This window comes from Miscanthus floridulus, chromosome 8 (assembly GCF_019320115.1).
Source record: "Miscanthus floridulus cultivar M001 chromosome 8, ASM1932011v1, whole genome shotgun sequence".
NCBI lineage: Eukaryota > Viridiplantae > Streptophyta > Magnoliopsida > Poales > Poaceae > Miscanthus > Miscanthus floridulus.
The window spans coordinates 157770365-157794626 of record NC_089587.1 but is presented as its reverse complement, the minus strand read 5'-3'; the positions used below and the strand labels follow the sequence as shown (position 1 = coordinate 157794626).

At 44.5% G+C, this 24262-nt stretch overlaps 2 protein-coding genes across 2 annotated transcripts; both read right to left on the bottom strand.

Annotated features, from left to right (window-relative positions):
- Nucleotides 1-16: 16 nt before the first annotated feature.
- LOC136477417 (uncharacterized protein At2g33490-like) lies at nucleotides 17-6959 on the bottom strand. Its single transcript, XM_066475574.1, has 11 exons — nucleotides 6479-6959; nucleotides 4844-4916; nucleotides 4676-4753; nucleotides 3993-4054; nucleotides 3787-3855; nucleotides 3409-3437; nucleotides 3115-3322; nucleotides 2791-3024; nucleotides 2257-2310; nucleotides 1205-2141; nucleotides 17-268 (listed from the first exon to the last, which is right to left on the bottom strand). The coding sequence occupies exons 1-11, from the start codon at nucleotides 6587-6589 to the stop codon at nucleotides 258-260; spliced, it is 1866 nt and encodes a 621-aa protein (XP_066331671.1). The 5' UTR covers nucleotides 6590-6959; the 3' UTR covers nucleotides 17-257.
- A 5260-nt stretch (nucleotides 6960-12219) lies between these two features.
- Nucleotides 12220-21704, bottom strand: LOC136477416 (GSH-induced LITAF domain protein). Its single transcript, XM_066475573.1, has 3 exons — nucleotides 21357-21704; nucleotides 12693-12819; nucleotides 12220-12604 (listed from the first exon to the last, which is right to left on the bottom strand). The coding sequence occupies exons 1-3, from the start codon at nucleotides 21608-21610 to the stop codon at nucleotides 12521-12523; spliced, it is 465 nt and encodes a 154-aa protein (XP_066331670.1). The 5' UTR covers nucleotides 21611-21704; the 3' UTR covers nucleotides 12220-12520.
- Between the last annotated feature and the right edge of the window lie 2558 nt (nucleotides 21705-24262).

The following is a 24262-nucleotide window of genomic DNA, read 5'->3' as shown; positions in this document are numbered from 1 at the left end:
AGTGTCAAGAAATGGAAAACTCATCCAAAAACGAAACAAAATAGAACTGAGGAAACAGCCCTTTCATCTGACACTAGCACAGAAAACTGAACCGGAGGTTCAATGTTCTTGCATTATGCAACCAAAGTATATATTACTTCTCCATCCTTTTCCTTTGCAACACAGACGATGAATGAAAGAATATAATGAATATGAACCTACAATACATAACTACTTACAAAATCAACTAAGATTAGTTTGCATTTGGTTGGTGTGTGTCATAAGGCTCCTGCAAGGAAAAGAAAAGATTGTTAGAAGGTTCATCACAATTGTCAATAGATCATCTGCAACGAGCTGCATGCTGCACATGTTCTAATTTATGCAAAACGCAAAGTACTCCCTCCATTCCAACATGTTAAGTTTACGCAAAAAGCCTAGTACTCCCTTCCAAATTGTAAGTCATTATGACTTTTCGAGGTAAATAACTTTTGTTATACATCTAGATATCCATTATGTCTAGATATAAAGTAAAATATGTATCTAACAAAGCCAGAACGACTTATAATTTGGAATGGAGTACTTCCTAAATAAATTTGCGCAAAAAAGCGTAGTACTTCTGAAATACTATCTCAACTCATTTCTAGCATGCATATTAAGATTTGAAAAAAGCCTTTATATGGCTTTTATGATCAATGGCTACAAAAATCAACATCATATTAAAAGATATTTGAAATATGAATCTATCCATATAACTAACACACTAGGCAAGCACATAACTAGTTGTTGGTCAAAATTTATGAGTTTGACTTTTTAAAATCCTAATACACCTATTAAAAACGAAGTGAGGCAGTATTCGAATAGTAAGCCATTTTTTCTAGAAACAAAACTAGCATCACTTCAAATTGCACTTAATATTCCAATTTGTTTGTTAAAATTGTTTGATTTTTTTTAGAGAAAGAACAGATCAGTCACTTTCAAATAATAAAGTTTCACACTAGTTTTGTTTTTAAAAAGCAGCACCGCTTCCAGAACACACAAGCTCAAAACAACCGAAAATCGCCCATGCCGTACAATGATGGATAACCAATATCACACATAAAATCCCAGGAAGAACTTCTGCGTGGTCTAAATTGCAAAACAATTGGAACTGAAGTCTAATTTAATCAAGCAAGACAGTTAGAAACAAAAGGTGATGAGAATACATCATCTTTCCATAATTACTTACCATTCATCCTTGTGCGACTTGTAGTTGTTTTTGTTCCTTGCTGCTGGGACAAATCAGTCAGTGACACAGGAGTAAGCGGCGGGGAAGAAATATCACTGCCGTCCCTGCTATTTCTAGCCTCCAACAATCTGTCCACGGTGATGATTGGTATCCTCTGGCTATTTGAGGGTATGGAATAGCTGCGAGTGAGGGTAGCAGGCGGTAGCGGAAGTGGTGAGGCGGTTTGTGATGCCGTCGGCGACACACGGGCTGGTGCTGCAAGGATTTGAGTCTGACGCTTTGATACCAGAGGACCAGAGTAACCGACCAAACCAGAAGGCCTGAGGGACTCCATGTTGGCTGGAGGCCTAGGAAGCTCATGCAGCTCACTGATCTTTGGTGACTTTGCTGGATGTGGGAACATCTTGGGGGAAACTTTTGGGGACACAGATGATGGCTGACGAGAATGGCCCTGCAAATTTCCTGGCATCACAAGATGTTGTGCCATGGGTGATCTGTGATCGTTCAGCGAAGATGGTTTGCTTAACCCTGGCCTGCTTGGTATTGGACCAGACCAAGATTCCCTCTTCATCTTCTTATAATCAGAAACCGACTGGGAGAACGTCGATATCCCCTCCGTACTTGATGGCATTTTCACATGGCCACCCGGCCTAAAGTCTTTCATTAGTGGAGATGAATGCCACAGATTCGCCGAGACACGAGGTTTACTTTCCAACTGCTGTGAATGATGTGATCTGTGAGCACCTACTGATCTGGGATCCTTGTCATCAACTGGCATTGGAAGTTTGTACGAATGTTTGGCTGAAGATGGCTTCATTTGCCAAAATCTCTCAGATGGATCCGGTAAATTGCCTGCCAGAATAGGTGCTAAGTGTGTATTAAACTCTGGCTTGACTCGTGGAGTCATAACATTTCCCTTGGTTTGTTTGACCTCTTCCTGTAGATAAGAAGGAAGAAACATAATTATCTTACAAGAATATGCCAGTGTAGATGAGAATAACTAGTTAAGCATTAAGAAATTCTTGTATTCTATGCACTAAGTGAAATCATACCTGCATGCTTTCTTTTACTGGCTGCAGGGAATTCGTCACATCTCTTTTATCTAACTGTGCATAGAAAGAAAGACAATGCAGATCCTTGGCATTAATTTCTCCACACGGATCAGGAAAAAATAATGCAATGGACCTACTTTTTATTTCTGATGAAGCAGAAAATATTAATGATAAAATAGAAGCTAGATCAATAGGCTGGAGCTCATAAATAAATTATTGATTAAAATCGCATCATCACATAGTCTCTCTAGCTCAGTACTGGCCAATGAGGCCATGAATACCAACTCTTTTTGAATCTAGTCTCTGAGGCCATATTAGTTCTGCTAATCAGCTCAGACAGCAAAATGTGAAACTGGAGTCTTGACTCAGTATAGGACACATCAATCGACCTCATATGCTACAAATAAGGCTTATTAATTACAGGATATTTATGCCGTGAGACCAAGTGTGGACAACACTAACCTATGGTCACATCTAGGTGAGAGGCAGCTAGTTGCATAAAGAGGACAGCAAAATATGAATCATAAAACTTACATCCATTGAACCTCTTGAAGCAAGAAAATCTTGATCCTTGTCATTTGTTTCATAGTCGAAACTAAGCTCTCCGTCATCGCTGCAATCATCCTGGTCAGAGCTGTAATCATCGTTGTCAGATGCATCATCCTCAAGACCACTAAACTGGTAGTCAATGTGCTGTTTCTCAGCTATTGCTTTTACATGAGGTTCGAGTGCCTCAAGACACTTCAACCCTCTCCTGAAAAAGCTTAGCTACAGTCCAAAGAACAGTATGATAGTTAGGTTATGTATTCACCCAATCGTTGGCCAATTGACAGCGTTATGCAGGAAGAATTAGCCTACCTGAGCAGCATGATGTCGAGAAGCCTGTGTTAAAAGGCTATGGAATTGCCCTTGCCTCAATGATTTTAAGCGAAATATGAACAGCGCTGCATCTTCTTGGTACTCAGCGAGAGCATTTCGCAGTTGTTCTGAAGAGTATGTTTCAGTTTTGGAATTCCTTGACCTTCCCTTTTCTGTATAGGATGCCCTCATAGCTTCGTATGCCTCTCTATGATGAAAGAAAAAAAATATTGGTAAAACAAAGTATCAATCATAGATGAGAAAAAAAAAAGTTGATTTGAGTTGTATTTGAACCTTTTCATGTCGCATTGCTGCTTCATTTCCTGCAATGTTATGAAAGAAAACAAAATGTATGGCATGTCAGGATCTTAAAGGACTAAAAACGAAATAAACTAAGGGCATATTGGGGGGATTTGGATTGAACTATTGGATCCTGTATTTTTTTTATAAAGCTTGTCTTAAATACAATAGCTATCATAGCAAATCCCTCTTCAATATAGGGGCTGAGTGTTTTATTTCCCCTTAATAATCACGAAATATATCCTCCAAATGGAGTCATGGTCAACAATCTTCTAAAATCCAATATGAACTTGGTAACAAGCAGCTAATATCTGCATATTGAATCATAATACAAATTCGTACAAATTTAAAGATAGATTTCATAGATCTAACCTCTACAGTCTGTAGCTCCTTGAGAAGAGACTCTGATGGGGTTGTGATAGTATAAATGATATTTGAGCGCTGGAGAACCAGTGCATATAAGCATGTCAGTGTTACATGTTCTAATGCATTAGGAACAACTAAAAAATGTTATAATTGTTTCAAGAATTTTCATGCAAAACTCAACATGTTACATAATACCAAAACTAATAACTTACATAAGTATCGACAAACTTTAGTAATTCAAATTGGACCTTTCCGAGCATCATCAGCACTCTACCTGCAGACAAAAGAAAATTATTATACCACAGTTTTTTAGAAAAAATAAATAGCACTACTTTTCATTTTCCCCAGACACAATTTCCTTTTACGATTTCACATTAATAAAATTTACAAACTATAGTTTGGAAAATATGAAACAATGATTTCAAGAATATTTGTTCCCAGATTTTAGAGAGTTTTGACACGGGGATGCCAAAATGTCATTGAAAAAAGGATGGAGGGCGTTGTACACTTGTAAACATTGTAATGCCTATAGAGAGCAGTAACTCCACGGATAAATACCATAGCAATTAGCTTATGGGATCACAACTGAAATTTTTAAGCTCAAAAAACCAAAGTACATCATGAACATGAAACATAATAAAATTAACTACATAAAGATTTTGATTATTTTGGTCCAAAGATGCCAACGGGTACACCTAGAAATGGCACCATCATCTTACGGTATATTTAAGAGAAAGATCTGGTAGTGTAGTTTTATATGAATACATATCGGGAATACGTAAAAGTTTTAGTCTTATTCAGTAAACTTACATGACAGCTTAGCAAATTATGCTTCTAAAAAGATGCCTCTAACAGCTTGGCATATGTTATACACCATAAATTTATATGTGCTTACCACTATCATCATCATCACCATTTAGTGCAGTTTTTGCGAGAAAGCAACCTCCCAGTTCCTCAAGAGCCTCAGAAAACTCTGCATAGGCCAACAAGCACTCGGTTACAAACATGCGACACAACTGAGTAATTGCAAATAATTTAACATCTGAAGTAAGACTGTCAGTACCATATACACTATTTGTTGTAGCGGCTGCAGATGAAATCAAGCCATCATAGCAGTTTCTCATGTCTTCCACCTCCTGCAGAGAAGTTGAGAACACTACTTCAGAGTCAATAACGCACAACCGACAAAAGGATGATTGTTCATGTCTTGGTCTCCTTTTACATTTTAACTGCGTGCTAGCTACAAACTGCACATGATCCCATTCCTTAAGAGTGATACGTTCAGAATGTAAGATTTGGTAAACATCAGTCTCAATCCTATATGAGTGAGCAAAGCACTTGACGCCATTGTCAGTTTATCACTAAACAAGTACTTGATGAAATCCTGCATCATGGCAAATGCTGCAGCTGTTGCGCCAACAAGAAATTTCAAGCTTCTTCTCCACTGTTATTATATATTTATGTTCTGGCATGCTTTGTGTTACTGAAATAATAGCCTAACATTTACTGCAAAACTTGTACTATCAGAATATCTGCTTCAGTAACAGGTACGCTTTAATAATTTCTTATATATTGCATCGTTATGGTCAGAAGTCCAAAGAGCTTGTTAGCGTCGGATCAACCCAGATGACGCGGCATCCGGAACGAATACGTCGAGTGGCAAAGCAAGCGTTCATACGACGGAAAGACCCCTCCATCGATAACGTGTCCTCTCCGGTCAAGATCACGTTGGATGGCTGGCAATTTTTTATAGCAACTTTCTCTGATGGACGTTTCCTCGTGAAGACTTTGACCAAAAACAGCAAGAACCAAGCCCCAAAACGCCAAGTTGATCCCGAGCAGACACGCAAAGGGGGTTTTAAGTCTTTTTCATGGATTAGAACCTAACAACTACCTTACCCAAAAGATACTTTGACTTGAGAAAAAAAAAAGAACCCTTGCTGAATCAAAGAGAAATATAAATTTAGGCATGATAATGTTCTCCGGAATGATTACCGGTGATCCTGAAACTGTAAATAATTTATTTCTGGTCAAGATAGAAAACAATTATTGTCCCGCGTAGTCTGTCATCCAACGAAGAAGTGTGGTGTGTTTGTTAGTAGAATCACTTATGCTTCATGAGATGGCATATCATGATTTTATACCATAAATTTGGTGGAATTGACTCATTCCTCGAGCATATACTAAATATTAGTATGTGAGGAATGAGATGTGGTGAATCTAACTCATTCAATTTCACAAACCAAACGAAAAAAAAAGGTGAAGAATAAGTAGACGATGGACCACCTCGTTCTTCAAACTAAACACACCTCGAAGGAATAATGGTGCCAATGGGTCGCGGATGCATGGTCATGACTCATGAGCCGCTAGTGTTGGCGATAATAACCGAAAAATAAAATAAAAGTATTGTTCATTCGCACGGCCAGCATCTGCGAGGACCGAAAAGAAAGTTTGATCGATCTCAATCCGTCCTGTCGCGCTGAATGACGAAAAAAAAAAACTAGATAGTTTGATCATTCCCAGCAAACCAATCATTCAATCAGAAACCCAACACAATCTACTCCGAACGGCACCAAAAAAATAGGCCGTGGAAACCGCGATATCTCACAGGAGGACGCCTCCCAAAATCCAAATTTCACCTAAAAATTCCAATAGGGGGGGGAAAAGGAAAGGGGGTGGGGGGATGAAAGGTACGAACATGGGCGGCGCAGACGAGCTCGTCGAGCTTGGCCGGCGGCGGCTCGTGGCCCCTCCGCTCCTTGGGGTGGTGGTGGCCGAAGCCCCTGAGCCTCCGCAACGGCGACTTCATCCCCTCCGGCGATATGATTGAGCTCTCTTCTCTTGTGTGGTTAATTTCTCCCTCTAATTAATCTCCTGCGTGCGCCCTTGCAACAGACGCTCCCTTGCCCCGATCAATCAATCCCCCTCTGATCTTTCCGTACGCGTAAGCTAGCCGTGGATTAGGATTTTGGAAAGCGCCCTTGTTGCTGTAGCCCCTTCTTCCTTCCTGATCCCGTGTGTGTCCGTTGCCTTGGAGCCTCGACTACGGAGGGCTAAAATTAGCTGGCCACTTGGGGCGACGAGGGAGGGAGTTCGGAAGGATTCATCTCTCTTCGCGCTACTTATAATGGAGGAACATGGAGACCCCGCCCCCATATGTAATGTATGCCTGCGCACGGTTGACCATGAGAGTGGAATAATCGCGCGGGAGAGGGACGTGAGCAAAAGCGGCGACTGCTCTGATTTGGCAGGGGATGGTCGCCAGCGGTTTGTTTAGTATTTATTAAGAAAAGAAAAGCAATTAATAACTTCCTCCCCTTGGTCAGACCAAAAAGGAAACTTGTCTCATGTGATGATGCGCGTGATGCAAAAAGTAATTGACCGTAGAGGGAGAGATGGGCCGACTTCGGGAGGCCGTATGGTATCGTGGATTATTTACTGCTGGCTGGTTTGGTGTGAGAGAAAAACACTGTTCCTGGCTGGAAATTTACGATCGTTTACGAGCAAGCGAACAGGCTTGTTAAGGAAATGTTTCAATTCTATGTTCTAAAATTTAGTTTGAGGCTTCAAACAGATGATCTAAATTGTTGTATAAAGTTTAACTAATTTAAAAAACACAATTAATTAATCCCTCCGTTTTTAAATTATAAGTCGTTTTGATTTTTTTTTTTTTACAAATCTAGATACATAACAAAATGGATGAACCAAAAAAGTCAAAGCGACTTATAATTTGGAATGGAGGGAACAGTTCATTAGGCCACACAAGTAAGCTAGAGTGATCAAGTTTAGCTCTTGAATTTAACCTACTAAACTTTATACCATAGGATCTAGACAGGACCTAAGCAAATATCTACTCCCTTCGTCCCAAAAAGGATGTCGTTATGGGATTTTGTGCTGATCAAACTTTTTAAGTTCGACTAGATTTGTATCAAATATGAATAATATTTATATCTCCAAATAAGTTTATTATAGAAATATATTCAGCGATTCATCTAATAATACTAGTATGTATCATATTAATAACTTATATATATATATATATAGTGAAAATTAAAAATATTTAAATTCTCAGAAAATGAGAATGACATCCTTTATAGGACAAAGGAGTATCTTTTATCTATGATACACACTCTCATGCGTATGTATGTGTATGGTCTTTTACTCTTTTTATTATTCTCAAGTATTATGGCCCCGTTTGAATCCTTTGAGATTATGAGAACCCAATAGAAAAAATCATAGAATCCTACACAGTTCCAAGTCCCTGTTCACCACCACCGGCTACGTGGGCACAGGATCTTGCTCATTTTATTTCAACATTTTAACGATTTTCCAGATATAAATGCCACTACTTTCAACCATAAGTAAAGATAAAGAGGTTGTTTGGCGGGGTTCTGCTCCGTGTACCAAAGTCCAAAATCGTGACTCCGCCTGCCGTATAAGAAAACGGCTTCTCTTCAACTTCACACTAGAAACGCTCCTCCTGCCAGCACCCTTAGTACAGCTCCACCGCCGGAGTCAAATCCAGAGCCACACCAACACAGGCTGAAAATGCGATACCCTTGACATCGTTAGTGATGGGACAGGACGTCAGCAAACGGTTTCCCCCGCTGATTTTAATGTTGGGAACATGCATGACGACGACGGCAAACAGTTGCCCCTGCTTACACGCACTATAAAGACAACATCCAATCCAAACAAGAAAGGCAGTACAACACGAGCCATAAGAATCAAATGTTCTAAAGTACAGTACGTACCATATATACAAAGGGTCTGTCTACCCGGCTGCCTGGTGTTTCGGGGGCAGTTAACCCACCTGACACTCGATTGGAAAGAAAAGATAGAATCGAGTGATTCACACGATTTCATGACCGTTGGATCCAAATCAAATGAACCAAAAGAATTATCCAAGTAATACAAAAATATAACACAAACAAATCAAAAATTTGCCAGATTATTTCTATGGAAGCCAAATTAGAAAATTTCAAAGAGAAACCAAATAAAACATACAGAAAATAAAAAAAGCCAAAAAAATATCCAAATAATCTAAAAATATTGAACAAACAAAAAAAATAACCAAATTATTTCTATGAAAGCCAAATTAAAAATTTTCAAAAGAGAAGCAAATAAAACATACATAAAATAAAATAAAATAAAAAACAAAAAAAATCATATAACTATTCAAGTAATTCTGATCATTCTCATTTATGAATAGTCAATTTACACCCATTGAACACAAAATTTACACTCAAGTAGAAGTAGGGTCACATCCATGTACATGCACCTGACTATAGTGCGTTCGGGTGTTCACCTGACCACCCTACGTACAGCACAAACACAGGCACACAGCCAGCCCCCTGGTCCCCACAGCAGGCGCACGCCATCTCAGCTGCACCACACCACCCTGGTCCCCACAGTAGGCCATCACCTAACAGCCTGTTCATTTCATCGTAAACGATCGTTGATTATTTACCGTCTCGTCATCCTAGCGCGCGCTCGCGACCGTGGTGGCCCTTGACCAATTAGGCAATTACCATGCACCGTTTCGTTGGATGAACCACTGAACCAAAACACGCCCCTGACCTGTCGCCTGTTTGTTTCCTCTGTAAACTATGTATATAGGAGTAGTAAACTTGTAAAACTTTGCTTTGCTTCGACGGCAGGGAATAGATGAGGAGGCCGGCCGGCGCGTCTCTTCAACGTACGTGAGAGCATGCAGCGCACGAGGCCGGTGTGAGTAGGATACATCAGCTGCTACCTCACGTTCCAAGTCGGACGCGCTGGTTTTGACCGTGGACCGATCCACGGCCCGCCCCGGATTCCTCGGTCAAAAGGTGGCCAGCAGCGCCGCACCACACGCATGCAGGCAGACTGGCAGAGGCAGCGCCAGCGGTTGCGTGCCTACGTAACAGCTGAGCTGAGCAGATTCAGCTGGATTTTTCTGGTATTTTTTTCCTTGGGGGGCGTTTAGTCGGTCAAAATTTGGACGTGCAAAGTTTATATAGTACCAGATTCTCTACTATAGTATTCCGTTTGTATTTGATAATAATTGTTCAACCGTTGACTAATTAGGCTAAAAATGTTCGTCTCGCAAAGTACAACCAAATTGTGCAATTAGTTTTTAATTTCGTCTACTTTTAGTTTTCCATGCATGTACCGTAAGTTTGATGTAACGGAGAATCTTCTTTTTGCATAGTGACAAATTTAGGACCTAAACAAGGGCTTGCTCTTTTGCCCTTCTTCACGTGCCTGTTAGGTACTGTCGACTATGGAAGCGGTCGCGTGGAGTTGATCGATCAAAAGGTGTTCCTACTTCCTGGGAGAGATCACGAAATGGAACGGAGATTTGAATTTTGAAAATGGAGCGATGCTCAAGGCCTGGATCTCTCTGGCGGCCCCAATCGTTAGTTGGAGCTTCCCCTTCGAGTCTAGCAAGAGAAAGACGGAGAAAAAATAGTACTCTGAGATGACCTGTCCACCACCGTTTATCTTTCTTGTGGTCGTCTATTCCGACGCCCAGCACATCACGTCTCGACGACCAATCGACCGATCGTGTTCTCGCCCAGTCGCCCGAGTGTAGTGTAGAGTGCCCGATGTCGCCCCCTGCCGCTGGCCCATCACTCCATCACAATTCGCGGTCGACAAATTTTGAAATTTATTCTTTCAATTTTTCAAAGTATCTCGGATGGAGAAACTGTCTAAACCAAAGTATACTCGGATGGAGAAACAACCTAAACTAAAATTGTAGTAATCGAAGAGATCTCAAACCTTCCGGTTCATATTTTTTTTATTTGAATTCATTTAGATTCTCTAATTGCATTACAATATTCGCTAAGGTGAATATGTATCCAGTCATTTGATCACAAGTAACTTTGAGGTGTAGTGGTAAAAAGGCAGCACGTGAGGCTAGAGCTCCTGAGTTCGAACGACTTGTGACTGGGGTTTGGAGGGAGTTAGCTGGTAGGCCTCTATTAGGTTTAAAATTTTGCTAGTTTTTAGCCTGATTTGCATATTATGTAAAGCGATTTCTAGAGGCCATTGGAATTTGGTCCACCTCTAAAAATCGTTTTCTAGAGGCGGAACGAATCCTAGCCACCTCTAGCGATTTCTAGAGGTGTCTCGGTACCTGCCTCTACCGCCTCTACAAAGTTGCATCCAACCAGGGGCGGAGCTTAGTGGTGGCCAAAGCGCCCCTCCCCCCTGCCATGCGAAGTTTTTCAATACATGTATGTTACTTTACCAATGCATCTGCATGTCACCATGCATGCAAGGATTAAAGCACACATTTCTCTCTCCACGCTAGTTGCATATTTCTGGTCTTAGCAATTCTGAAGCTTTTTTCTTAATATACACTTTGACTATATGTTCATGTAAATTGCCCCTGGTTCTACTTCACCCTCGCCACTGCATCCAACCACCTCTAAAAAGCTTATGTGTAATAGTAACATGTGAGATTTTCTTAGAAGGTCAGCAACCCAGCGAGGCACAACACACCTATATTTATTCAATGGGAGACAATGCCCCCCCCGATAACGAAACATATGTGATGACTTTGGCCATCACAAGATGAAGATGGATTAAAGTTCGCCCAAGCAAATGGAAAAAGAGGTGGTTGCATTGCAAATTGCAATCTTATAAAGGTGAATGACGAGATATATATATTGACATGGCCACATATTATATATCATTAAGCGTTCGGTTGCTTCGATCAAGAGGACATTATTTTGTGTGTCTGCGGCTATTTTTGCTATGTCAACATTAACTAATACAACATTACCGGATCACACTATTATTGCTCACCTAACAGCATCATTTCCATGCCACATAAATATTTTTTTTCAAAGAAAAAGGAATAGTTCCCCGGCCAACATCTGGTTAGTCGAAGTCAACTTCGACGGCCGACGAGCAATTGGAAATGCCGGGATCACTCGACAATCCGGTATATATTGGTTTGTTTCGAATCTTTCGTCCATAATGACGCATTGGCACACCAAGGCTGGCCATGGCAGCTACCAGCTACTGGAGTATCATCTACCAGGAGTCGTGCATAGATTAGATGGCAGTGGCAGTCAAGCATTGGAGTTCTGCAGATTTGTTAGCACGTACTAGTCGTCTCCAGCACTACACGCTGAGTCGCTGACAGTGCATGCCACGATACTGTCAGCTGCACGCTGCGGACCCTATCCTATCCACGGCCACAACAGGCTGGGGCCGTGGAGGGCGCCCCAGGCCCATCGCTTGTCCACATCCCATGCAATCCATAAGCCTGTTCGGCGGGTGCGGATACAATCATATTCGATCGTTGGTTATTACTGCTGGCTGGTTTAGTATAAAAAAAATACTGTTCTGACTAAAAATTTACGACCGTTTACGACTAAGCGAACAGGTTGCGTGGATCAGACTGGTAACTACTGTAGCACAAGGTAGGAAAACAAAACAGCGTTAACCAGAGTTACTGCAGTGATGGTCCTGCAATTCTGTAACCCATCTCTTTTCTTCCCTTGTTGATTACACATTTACACATGTAGGTTCAATTACGCACTGTTAACAGCAGCACATTTATTCTGACCCAAAGGAAGAAGAAAAATCAATTCTAAGGTAGAGAGTAGAGACTAGAGCGCAACGGCACTTCAGCTACAGGATATACATCATGCAACATGCCAGTAGCATCTTTTATATGCAATACAGACTACGCAAGAGCAACGGACACTCTCACTTTGGCCCCGTTCGCTGGTCATGTGCGCTACGCAGGCACGGCGAAGCTCGGCTCGGACCACCGGGCCGCATCCACGACGAGGCACGGGTCGGACTTCCTGAACTCACCCACCTGCAGAGTTTCATCACAAAGATGATAGATGAAAAAACCATGGAAGCCTAAGCTCGAGAGAACAGAGCGTGTGAACGAGAAGCCCAACCTTTTCGCCACAGCTGGGGCAGTAATGGTACTTGTGCCAGAGGCAGTCCATCGAAGGGCATAGGAAGCAGACCCCCAGCATGAAGGGCATCATGCAAGCCACAACGGACGCAAGGCTTGGCTTTGACCTGTTCAAAGTGAAAGAGATGGCTCGGAAAAACTCAGTAGATTGATTATGAAGGTATCAAATGAGTATAATATATAGGCAAGGATTGTCAAGGGTGTATAGAAACACCCATAAACGGTGATCTTTGCCTAAACCAAGATCATCTACCATAAAATCCCAAGGGGCGCCCCTAAAGGCGCACTCAGCCCAAGCCCAGGACGTAACAGCCCATACAGTAATGCTAATAGCCCAAGTTACAGCCCATACTATAGTAGTCTAACACGCCCCCGCAGTCTGATCGTTGCCATCGCGCACGTTCAAGCTGGACCTGAACTCTGTGAAGACCGAAGATGGAAGACCTTTGGTGAAGATGTCCACATATTGGGATGAGGTTGGCACATGCAGGACATGAACATTACCAGCACAACCTTCTCCCGAACGAAATGGAGGTCAATCTCGATGTGCTTGGTGCGCTGATGCTCAACCGGGTTGGAAGACATGTAGACGGCGCTAATGTTGTCACAATAGACCAAAGTAGCACGCCGAAGGGGGGCATGGAGCTCGAGCAAGAGCTGACGCAGCCACGAGGCCTCAGCAACACCATTGGCCACCGCGCGGTACTCAGCTTCAGCACTGGATCTGGAGACTGTATTCTGACGCTTGGAGGACCAGGAGATGAGGTTATCACCGAAGAACACAGCGTAACCCGAGGTGGACTTGCGCGTGTCAGGGCAACCAGCCCAATCAACGTCAGGGTAGACCACAAGATCAGTGGCAGAAGATGGCCGCAATAGTAGACCCAAGTGGAGAGTGCCCCGAACATAGCGAAGGATGCGCTTGAGTGCTGCCAAGTGTGGTTCCCGTGGGTCATGCATGTGAAGGCAGACTTGCTGGACAACATAGGCGATGTCGGGCCGTGTGAAGGTCAGATACTGTAATGCGCCAGCAAGACTTCGATAATCTGTTGCATCAGCCACAGGAGGACCATCAGCAGCTGCAACCTTGGGGTTTGTGTCGACTGGAGTAGAACACGGCTTACACTCAGCCATCCCAGCACGGTTCAAGATATCCAGCATGTACTGCTGCTGCGAAAGGAAGAGACCGTCACCACACTGCTGAACATGCATACCGAGAAAGTGATGCAGTTTGCCAAGATCCTTCATTGAGAACTCCTGTTGGAGGGCCGAAATGATCCGCCGAAGGAGATCCGGGGAGGACGTTGTGAGGACGATGTCATCCACATACAGGAGGAGATAGGCAATATCTGAGCCGCGCCTGTAGATGAAGAGTGAGGTGTCTGACTTGGCTTCGACAAACCCGAGAGAACAGAAAAGTGGCGAACCGACTATACCAAGCGCGAGGAGCCTGCTTCAACCCATACAAGGACTTGTTGAGCTAACACACGAAGTCCGGGTGGGTGGGATCCTCAAAACCAGACGACTGTACACAATACACTGTCTCGGACAAATTGCCATGTAGGAAGGCATTCTTCACATCGAGCTGGTGCACGGGCCACTAGTGAGACAGAGCCAGAGAAAGCACGGTGCGAACTGTGGCAGGCTTCACAACTGGACTGAAAGTCTTTGAAAAATCCACGCCAGGCCGCTGAGTGAAGCCGCGAAGGACCCAGCGTGCCTTGTACCGCTCAAGTGACCCGTCGGCGTTGAACTTGTGCTTGAAAATCCACTTCCCGGTGACCACATTAGCCCGGGGGGGGGGGGGGGGGGACAAGATCCCATGTGTGGTTTTGGAGAAGAGAAGCATGTTCTTCCTCCATAGCAGCACGCCAATTCGGATTGGCAAGTGCACTGCGGAAGATCTTGGGCACTGGAGACAGTGACGTAGCATGATAGAGAGCAGGAATCCGAAAACCGGTCTTCGCGCGCGTGGCCATGGGGTGCTGGTTGATCACTGGGGGGACAACAATAGCACCCTTAGGCAGCAGCGCAGGTGCAACAGCTGGCTGAACAGTAGCTAGGCGCTCAGCAGCTTGCCGGACAGCAGCTGGGCTCTCCTGGCACGGTGTAGGGGCAGCAGCTGGCTGAACAACAGCTGGGTGCTCCCAGCGCATGTAGACGTGACGGACTGCGGGCACCGAGAAGACATGCAGCGGCGGGAAACCGGGCGAAGGTCCGCCCGGCTCGGCCAAAGCTGCAGGTGACGGCGAGGTCGAAGAAGTCGGTGTCGCACGTGGCCGTGTAGGCGATGGTGACATCGTAGCCGCCCGTGGCTGTGCGGACGAGGGGGCAGGCGCAACTGGTGGACTGGCTGGGAGCGCCTCAAGCGCTGCTGAACCAGCCAGGTCATCATCGATGTCAGCCGCAGCCGCACGTGGCTGTGCGAGTGTCGAAGGACCAGTGCCTGCAGATAGAAACTTATGTGCTGGTCTGATGGGAGCCGACCCATAGTCAGTAATGTCCAAAAAATCAAAGTCTGCCGGGGATGGAGTGGAGGCATGCTCAGCATAGGGGAATGCTGACTCGTCAAAGACGACGTGACGAGATGATAACTCTATTGGAAGAGAGATCAAGGCAACGGTATCCTTTATGATGAGCTGAATATCCCAGGAAGACACACAAGGTGGATCGAGGGGAAAGTTTGTGGGGAGCTATGGCGGACAAGTTGGGATAACAAGTGTAGCCAAAAGCGCGTAGGTGATCATAGGAAGGCGCTGTGCCGAAGAGGGCGAAGTGCGGGGTGGATGAGCTCAGCGTTTTGGTGGGCAAGATGTTAATGAGATATGTGGCTGTCTACATAGCTTCGACCCAGAATGAGGGTGGTAGGGAAGCCTGGAACAGTAGGGAGCGAATCACATTGTTAATGGAACGAATGATATGCTCGGCCTTACCGTTCTGGGCGGAAGTGTATGGGCACGACATGCAGAGGCGAACACCATGGGTAAGGAAGAACGTGCGGGAGCTGGAGTTGTCAAACTCACGACCGTTGTCGCATTGAACTGCCTTGATGGTGGTGTCGAACTGAGTGGACACAAGGGCAAAAAAGTGAGCGATTGTCGGAAAAGTGTCATATTTCAACTTTAGAGGAAACGTCCATAAATAATGTGAACAATCATCAAGAATAGCTAAGTAATATTTATAGCCCGAGACACTAAGAACAAGTGATGTCCATAGATCACAATGTATCAAATCAAATTTATTAGACGCTCGAGAAGTTGACAATTGAATTGGAAGACGCACATGACGACCTAATTAACATGCATGACAAACAGTAGTAGTATCATGACGATAAGTAGGAAGACTCGACGCAAGCTTTGAGAGGGCCTCGTGTCCAGGATGACTGAGGCGGCGATGCCAAACTGAAGACTCAATGGCGGCGACCAAGGATTGAGCAGTTGGCAGCCGGAGAGGGTACAACGGTTCGAAGCTATTGCACCTGACGATCACGTTCCGAGATAGAAGATCCTTCACAGAACACCTAGTCGGTGTTATCGATAGTGAACTGGCGAACAAAAATTAGGTTCTTAATAAGTTGTGGGGAAACCAGCACATTATTAAGACGTAAAGACGGTGAAATAACTGTAGAGCCAGTGGATGTAACGGGGAGTAAGGATCCGTTACCGACAACAATGGACGATGGAGTAGGATACCGCAAAGTAGTATGTGAAAGCGAATCGGAATGTGAGGACATGTGAGAGGTTGCACCTGAATCGAAGTACCAGTCATTGTTGTTTTGTGGCTGTTGTAGCGTCATGGTGCTGAATGTCGAGGCCAGAGATGGCTGATCCCATGTAGGAAGTCTGGCGTGCAGCTGGTAGTAGCCTGGGGGTGGTGCAGTCCAAGACCCGACGTTCTCCACGACCGGGGTAGGCACATCATGCTGTTGAAGAGTCTGCTGGGCTAGCAGAGCGTGCTGAGGGGTGCCAGGCAGTGGCACAAGTGGAGGCCGCTGCCCAGGCTGTGGTCCATGCCACATTTGGATGGCCCCGGCCCACGGGCGGTAGAAGGACCATGGCGCGTCCTCGGAGCTGGACCTGCTAGGCTTAAACTATCCACCAAAGGGCGCGCTGGACTGGGCACCTGGCTGCGTACCAGTGGGCGCCGGGTTGCCACCAGCGCCGTCGCGCCGGCCGTCGCGTTTTCCACAGCGGTTCTTGGAGGGAGCAGAACCCCCCCCCCCCCCCCCCGCGAGCCTACGCTGGAGGCTGCAGGCTGCTTAACAACAGGAGGACGCGACGGGGCTGACGTAGTGGTGGAAGCGGTGAGTGTTGTCGATTGAGACGACGACGTGTTCTCCATCGTCAGGACCTCTAGGAGGTCAGCCTTCGCGTCTAGGAACGTGGGGAAGGGGCGCCCTCGCCGGAGATGCATGCCGACGATCTTGAAGCGCTCATTCAGACCGCGAATGAGGTTGAGGACGAGGGTGTGGTCGGTGACGACTTCACCTAAGTCACCAAGCATGTCTGCCATGCGCTTGAGCTCCTTGCAGTAATCGGTGATGGATAGATCACCTTGAACAAAGTTGTGGTGCTTGGCGTCGAGGATGAGGGCGCGTGTCTGGCGGTTATTGAAGAACTGGGACTCCACGACGCGCCAAGTGTCGCGGGCAATGGAGTTGCGCGCTGAGATCATCGCGGCGAGGTCGTCGGAGATGGTGCAAAGGATCCATGACTTGACAACGCAATCCATGCGCTGCCAGTCAGGGAAACCATGCGCCGGTAAGTCCTGCAGGACATGGTGTTGAAGGGAATACTTCCCAACGATGAGGAGGAACTGATCGCGCCACCGATTGAAATTGCTGGCGTTGAGGTCGAGAACAACCGTGACAAGATTGCGGATGTTCTGGACCACAACAGCATGGGAGTGGAGGTTGGCGATTGCAGCAACCTCTTGCAGAAGGAGGGCTTGATGCAGATCGGTGTTGTCGTTGTGGTCGGAGGCGTGATCGGAGAGGTCGTCCTCATCGTCCCCGTCCGCGGGAGCGCCAGCGGCTGCGCGTTCCTGCTCAGCGCGTGCCAGGGCGTCGCGAGCACAGGCGACGGCAGCGTCATGCTCCAAAGCGGCCTGGGCTTCCTTCTCAGCTGTGGCGGCGCGCGCGAGGGCGGCATCGCGCTTAGCCTTTCGATTGGCTACGCGCAGGCGCGCAGCGGCATCCGCATCGGTAGCAGCAGCCTTGGCCTGGGCATCGGAGTCCAGACTGGATACCGTGGGGACAGCAGCCTTGGAGGCAGCGGTGGCTACCGATTTGGGAGAGGGGGGAGGAGTCTCAGGCATCGCAACACAGGGAAGCCGGCGCAGATGGGTGGGAGGAGCGCAGCCGAGGGGAAAAGGCGCGCTCGGGCAGTGGAGGTAGAATCGGGGGAATACCTAGACTCGTGATACCATGAAAGAAGAGATGGCTCGGGAAAACTCAGTAGATTGATTATGGAGGTATCAAATCAATACAATATATAGGCAAGGATTGTCAAGGGTTTATAGAAACACCCAATCAACGGTGATCCTTGCCTAAACCAAGATCATCTACCATAAAACCCCAAGGGGCGCCTACAGGCGCACTCAGCCCAAGCCCAGGGCGTAACAGCCCATACAGTAATGCTAATAGCCCAAGCTACAGCCCATAATATAGCAGTCTAACACAAAGGAACAAGTGGATTCATTTTTCATTTTAGCTGTGATGAAGCCTCTGCATGTCTTGCTGGACGCCAGTACCCAAAATGAAAATGGTTGACAGAAAATTATGCATGAACATAAGGGCTCAGATTTAGCCAGAGCATATCACTTTCCAGCTAACGATCAGGGCAAGAGGAGGATTTCAGCAAAAAATGTGGTATTGTAGCCACACCTTTTTTTTCTCAAGCTCGCAAAAGATTTCAGAACGATGATATACGTGATAGATTAAGGGTAGCACCAATGAAAGAAAAGCTTGTCCAACACCGGTTGAGATGGTTTGAACATGTCCAACAGAGACCTCCAGAGGCACCGGTGCGTAGTGAAATCCTAAGCCGGGATAGTAACGTGAAGAGAGGCAGAGGAAGACCGAAGTTGACTTGAGTAGAGGCAATAAAAGGAGACTTGAAAGAATGGAATATACCCAAAGACTTAGCCTTAGATAAGAGTGCTTGGAAAACAGCTATTCACGTGCCTGAACCTTGATTGCTTCTACTGGGTTCCAACTCTAGCCTACCCCCAACTTGTTTGGGACTTAAAGGCTTTGTTGTTGTTGTTGTTGTAAGCTCGCAAAAGATTTGCATATCATTTCATTAAAAAAGGCAGGAGATAAAATACAGGGGTGAAAGAAGTCATCCCACCCAAGGACACACCAAAAATACGAAAAATTAGAAGCGGGCAGCCACAAACAAAAACAAAAAAAGGCGACCAGATTCTAGTCAATCTTAAACAGCTTAATGCCACCTTCACGTATTCTGGAGTTTGGACCAGATCTTTCAATTAAATTGTGCCTCCATACAAAACTTAAAGTAGTCTCCAGAATATTCTCGGCAACCGAAATATATCGAATAGAAAAACTCAATTGACCCCCGCGCAACTGCTAGATGATGGTTGGAAAGTTGACTTCCAAACTACCAAATGCTCCCCTCCCTCAACAGATCCCCATGACCATTCAAAGCAAAGATAACTGAGACCAAGCAAAGTAAATTATACATGTACCATGAGCATCATAGCAAGTGGACCCAAGGGGGTGACAACGTAGATATTCAAGTTTTGCAGAACCATGAACAAAGAAAACCAGTAAAGTATCTATCACGTATGCTATATATGTCTGCTCCAATATAGAACCTATACCTGACAATGGTCCTACTAACAATAGTGTGTCAAGTACTGGCTAGGCTTAGGTTGATATCATGTATTCATATGTGCAGAATGGATTTTGTCGCCATATATAGTAGCAAGGTGACACAAGGCTCCTCGATCAATGATCATACCATCGTAGGTTTGTATGGTCCAACCCGCCCCGCGGGGTGGGGTGGGTGGGGGGGGGGGGGGGGGGGGGGGGGGGGTCCTAAATATCTAGCTTGACCACAAGTTCTGATATGTACTATTCATATGATTAAACTTTTCCTGACACATTGTGGACCTTCTAGTGCATGGCGAGAGATCCATATGGCAATCAAGGTATCTTCCATTAGATGGCAAAGTGCCCCTTGAGGTACTTCAACTCTGTTTTTTTTAAGGCTAGGAAGTCGAAAATCTGTTTATGGCACCTCTAGTCCATGGTTACTTCTGTGGCTGTCCATAATGTGCCAATGTGGTAAAGACACTAAAATTGATATGCTAAAAAAATGATTTCAAACAATATGATCCAAAGTAACAGAATATCCTTTGCCTTTTCCATATAAGTCAGGGACCATCAAGTAAAGCAAACCAAAGCAAAGGATACACTTGATTCTAGCAAGGGGGAATGAGGGGCGAGAGAAATAAGATGATACAGATGTTTGTCACGACCTATAGTGGTGAGGGGAGCAGGCCTCTAATTCATCGGTTTGACTGGTCCAATGTAACAAGGTATGGTCTCCTCACTTTTAGCTTCCAGCATGCGATCCAGCCCTGGCTGATACACAGCAGATCTCCTGATGGAATTTCTTATCCAGTGCTCCTTAAGGTACTCCAACTGAGTCCATTTGGGAGTAATGAGGCATGGTGTCAATATGAAGTCAAGAAGTCTTGGTAGCACCATAAATCTTGAGTGCTCCTGCGGCTATTCCATACGTGGTAAAGCTGTTAAAAACGAGCTGTTAAACAAAGTTGAGAGTAACAGATTACTCTTTAGCCACACTTTAGCTTGTTTATAGAGGTCAGGGACCATGAAGCTGCAAAGCAAAGGAGCCACTTGATCATAGCAAGGAGACCTGAGGGGTAAGAGGAACTAAATGATCTGGATCTGGATGCCTGTCGCCATCTGTAGCAGGGAAGGGTCCAGGCCTTCACACTCATAAGTTTGGATGGTTCAACAAGCAAGGTATGGTCTTCTTGCTTTAGCGTACAACATACGATCTGGTATTGGCTGACACGTAGCGGACATCCTGATGTATTGGAGGCGTCCTTCAGGAAGAGATCCTGATTGTCATCACAGTGCCTTCAGATAGATGGAAGAAGGCCCTTCTCCGGTGCCACTCCAGCTTGGTTTGTTTAAGGCGAGAGCCATATGGTGCCACTACCAGTAGAAACTGATATCAAGAGTTTCTCTCTTCATCTCATACTCACAATTGAACAACATTGCGAAGTTTGCAAGAAACAATTAGTCCAATTCCCACGAATCACAGTAAAGTAGACCATGGACAATAAAACAATGAACACGATCTCTTTACCAACCAAGCCAAACATTCAAAGACACCAAGAAGAGCAAGAACCTACAGCACACCAAAGTGAGCAGCACTAAAGCTTGTCCTGATTGGACAAATTAGATTTCCAAATTAATAAGTAACCAACGTCTCATCTTGACCTATCCATATTCCATGGCCAAAGCATTTCGATGTTCCAGGCTTGAACTCTTCTCCTACGAACCCCGAACAATAAGATGCGACCAACCACATAGGTGCTGGGGGAGCGACGACAAGGATGGGTGGGAGGAGGGACACGGGCTTACCGGACGGAGGAGACGGCGGCCTCACCGCAGGCCTGGCAGTGGAAGGGCGCGGGCGTGTCGCGGAACATGGTCTGCTGGAGCGCCACCCCCTTGGGCGCGCCGGCGTAGATCGCGTTGGGCGGCGACATCCCCGCCGCGTAGGGGTTCGGCGGCGGCGCGTAGTAGTAGTAGTGCCCCTGGGCCTCCGGCGCCGGGTGGTAGGGGATCCCGATGGCGGGCTCGCCGCCGGTGGCCGCGGGGTCCTTGGTCGCCATGGTCTTCGTCGGCGGGCCGGTGCGCTGGTCTGGATCGGTGCGTTTGGATTTGGCGAACCTGTCAGCGGTAGGCCGGCAGCCCGTTCAACTTGAAACGGCGACCTATATTCAGGCCTGCTCCGTGTATTGAAAAAAGTCTTCAACTCGTTTTGTACCAGAAAAAAAGGCACTATTTTTCTAGAACTAAAGACACTTCAAGAAAATCGTTCTCCTTGTAATACAACTCTTCTAGAAAATCATTTTATTTGGTTGGATTGAAGTTCTGCTAGAAAATCAGTTGTACGAAGAAATCGATTCTATCTCATTTTATCAGGTTTACACATTACAATTAGGAACTATATCACACTCTTATTTTCATGAATATGAGAAACTTTATATTGTTGCTCTATCATGCTCAATGAATGCCACTGGACCCTTGGGAAATATTGAAAGACACTTGGAAAATGTAGAAACACATATTGGTTTAGCTTGGGCCAAGTCCATTTCTGATTCCGCCCCTCTACGGGGTGATGGGTCCTGTACTCCTGTATTTTAATTCTGCTGTGGAATTATCCAATTCATTTCTGAATCTACAAGACTTGTTGCAGAAACCTTAACATACAAAATATGATTGAAACTTTTCCTTTTATAAAAGACACTACAATAATCCTGAATCACCTTGAGTGCCCAAAACTGCCAAGGTTATAAAAGACACTATAATGGCTCCGTTTGGCTTGCTGAAACTTGGCTGAATTGGTTGAAAAACACTGTTCTGGCTGAATTGTTGTGAGAGAAAAACACTGTTTCGGCTAAAAAAACGAGCTGAATAGTGCAGATTATAAGGTAAGCCGAACGGAGCATCCTGAATCACCTTGAGTACCCAAAACTGCCAAGAAAAGAGCCTGAACCGTCAAAGAAATGATCGTTGGCAAACTCACGTAAATGATAGAAGGCAAGACAAATTAGTTTCCTTGGCGGTTTTAGCACTAAGGATGATTTCCTTGGAGGCTAGCCACAAAAAAAAACTTGGACTATACTTAATTTGCCAAAGAGAGACAAGAAAATATTACAACCCTCAAGTAAATTAGTTTTCTCGAGGGCTAACAACCCTCAAACAAATATTCCTAACCGTCAAGAAAATTAGTTTTCTTGAAGGCCAACAACCTCAAAGGAAATATAGAGCAACAACAAAAAAATGGAAATATAGAGCAACATACAAAAACATACTTTAATGAACAAAAAACTAGAAATATAGAGCAAAAGCAAAAAAAAACATAATTTAATGAACATTGCATCCCTCGGGATTTGAATGAACCCACGACCTATATTGCTTCAAATGAAAAACACCTAGCACTACACCTCAAAGGAGCTTGCGGCTACATAATTTTTTTTTTCTTTTGTATTCATTTTGTTGAATCTTGTAATGAATATTTGAGATCCAAAACGATTTCAAATGTAAAAGGTTTGAACTACAAAGTTTTAGATCTCGTCGAATACTATAACTTTGGTTTAGGTCATATCTCCATCCAAGGTCATTTGCTTCAAATGAAAAGAACTTACCACTACACCTTAAAGGAACTTGTGGCTAAATAAATTGTTTTTTCTTTTGTAACTTTGTTGAATCTTGTAATGAATATTTGAGATCCTAAACGATTTCAAATGTAAAAAAGTTTGAACTAGAAAGTTTTAGATCTCGTCGAATACTATAACTTTGGTTTAGGTCATATCTTCATCCGAGGTCATTTGGAAAATTCAAAAAATTAAATTTTAAAGCTATGAGAATTTTCTTGGGGGTTTCAAATTACACCCAAGAAAATATGAATTACCTTGGTGGTTTCGAATAGCACTCAAGGAAATACGAATTACCTCGGTGATTTCGAATAACATCTAAGAAAATGAGCAATTACCTTGGACGATTGTAATACTCCCTCGGTCCTAATATATAAGGCGTAGTCACTTTTTAATCTAGCCCCATAATATAAGATATGCTCTCTCTAGACGCACGTACATCGATACGATACTATTAGTGTTGAGAGAGAGAATTGAATATGTTTCTTGGTCTTTGAACCAGATGTGGTTACACCTTATATACTGGGATGGAGGGAGTAACACTCAAGGAAACATAGAATTACCTTGGCGGCTTTGGTTTAGAACTCAAGAATATCCATTGCCTTGGGGGTCTATGTCCGCGGCCAAGGAAACTACACTTTCCTTGGCGGTTTTGTTTTGGTCCTCAAAGAAATCTTTAGCACTCAAGGTAATTCAGGATTGTGGTAGTGAGATAATAAGAAAAAAAATGCAGACATGATTTGATCACCTTTTTCAACCACCGACACTATTAGATGTCTAGCATGCGGAATTTATAGCTCGATGGTAAAAAAGTTAAGACAAAAGTTTTAACAAAAACAATTCATCTAAATGCTCTCAGCGTTCCTTCATCAGTTTGCGATCTAATAACTTTTTAATGAATGGTAATATGTCAAGCCATTTTTTGTCATAAGATTGGGAAACACACATACATATTATCTTTGAAATTTTTATGAATGGTAATAGTTCACATATTTATCTTTAGTTTATCTATTGCTGTGTGTTGTGCCTGCATTACATTGCGAAATAAATAAAAAGGTCTCTAAATGCTAAAAGATGGATTTATTGCACAAAAAATGAGACAAC

What these genes read in the sequence shown, in the direction of transcription:
- LOC136477416 (XM_066475573.1), bottom strand. Translation starts at nt 21,610, where the DNA reads ATGGCGACCAAGGACCCCGCGGCCACCGGCGGCGAGCCCGCCATCGGG. An exon ending in GCCGCCGTCTCCTCCGTCCG is followed by an intron (nt 12,820 to 21,356) that starts GTAAGCCCGTGT and finishes CACTTTGAACAG; the next exon opens with GTCAAAGCCAAGCCTTGCGT. An exon ending in GCCCCAGCTGTGGCGAAAAG is followed by an intron (nt 12,605 to 12,692) that starts GTTGGGCTTCTC and finishes GAAACTCTGCAG; the next exon opens with GTGGGTGAGTTCAGGAAGTC.
- LOC136477417 (XM_066475574.1), bottom strand. Translation starts at nt 6,589, where the DNA reads ATGAAGTCGCCGTTGCGGAGGCTCAGGGGCTTCGGCCACCACCACCCC. An exon ending in TGGTGATGATGATGATAGTG is followed by an intron (nt 4,055 to 4,675) that starts GTAAGCACATAT and finishes TTTTGTCTGCAG; the next exon opens with GTAGAGTGCTGATGATGCTC. An exon ending in TAAAGTTTGTCGATACTTAT is followed by an intron (nt 3,856 to 3,992) that starts GTAAGTTATTAG and finishes CTGGTTCTCCAG; the next exon opens with CGCTCAAATATCATTTATAC.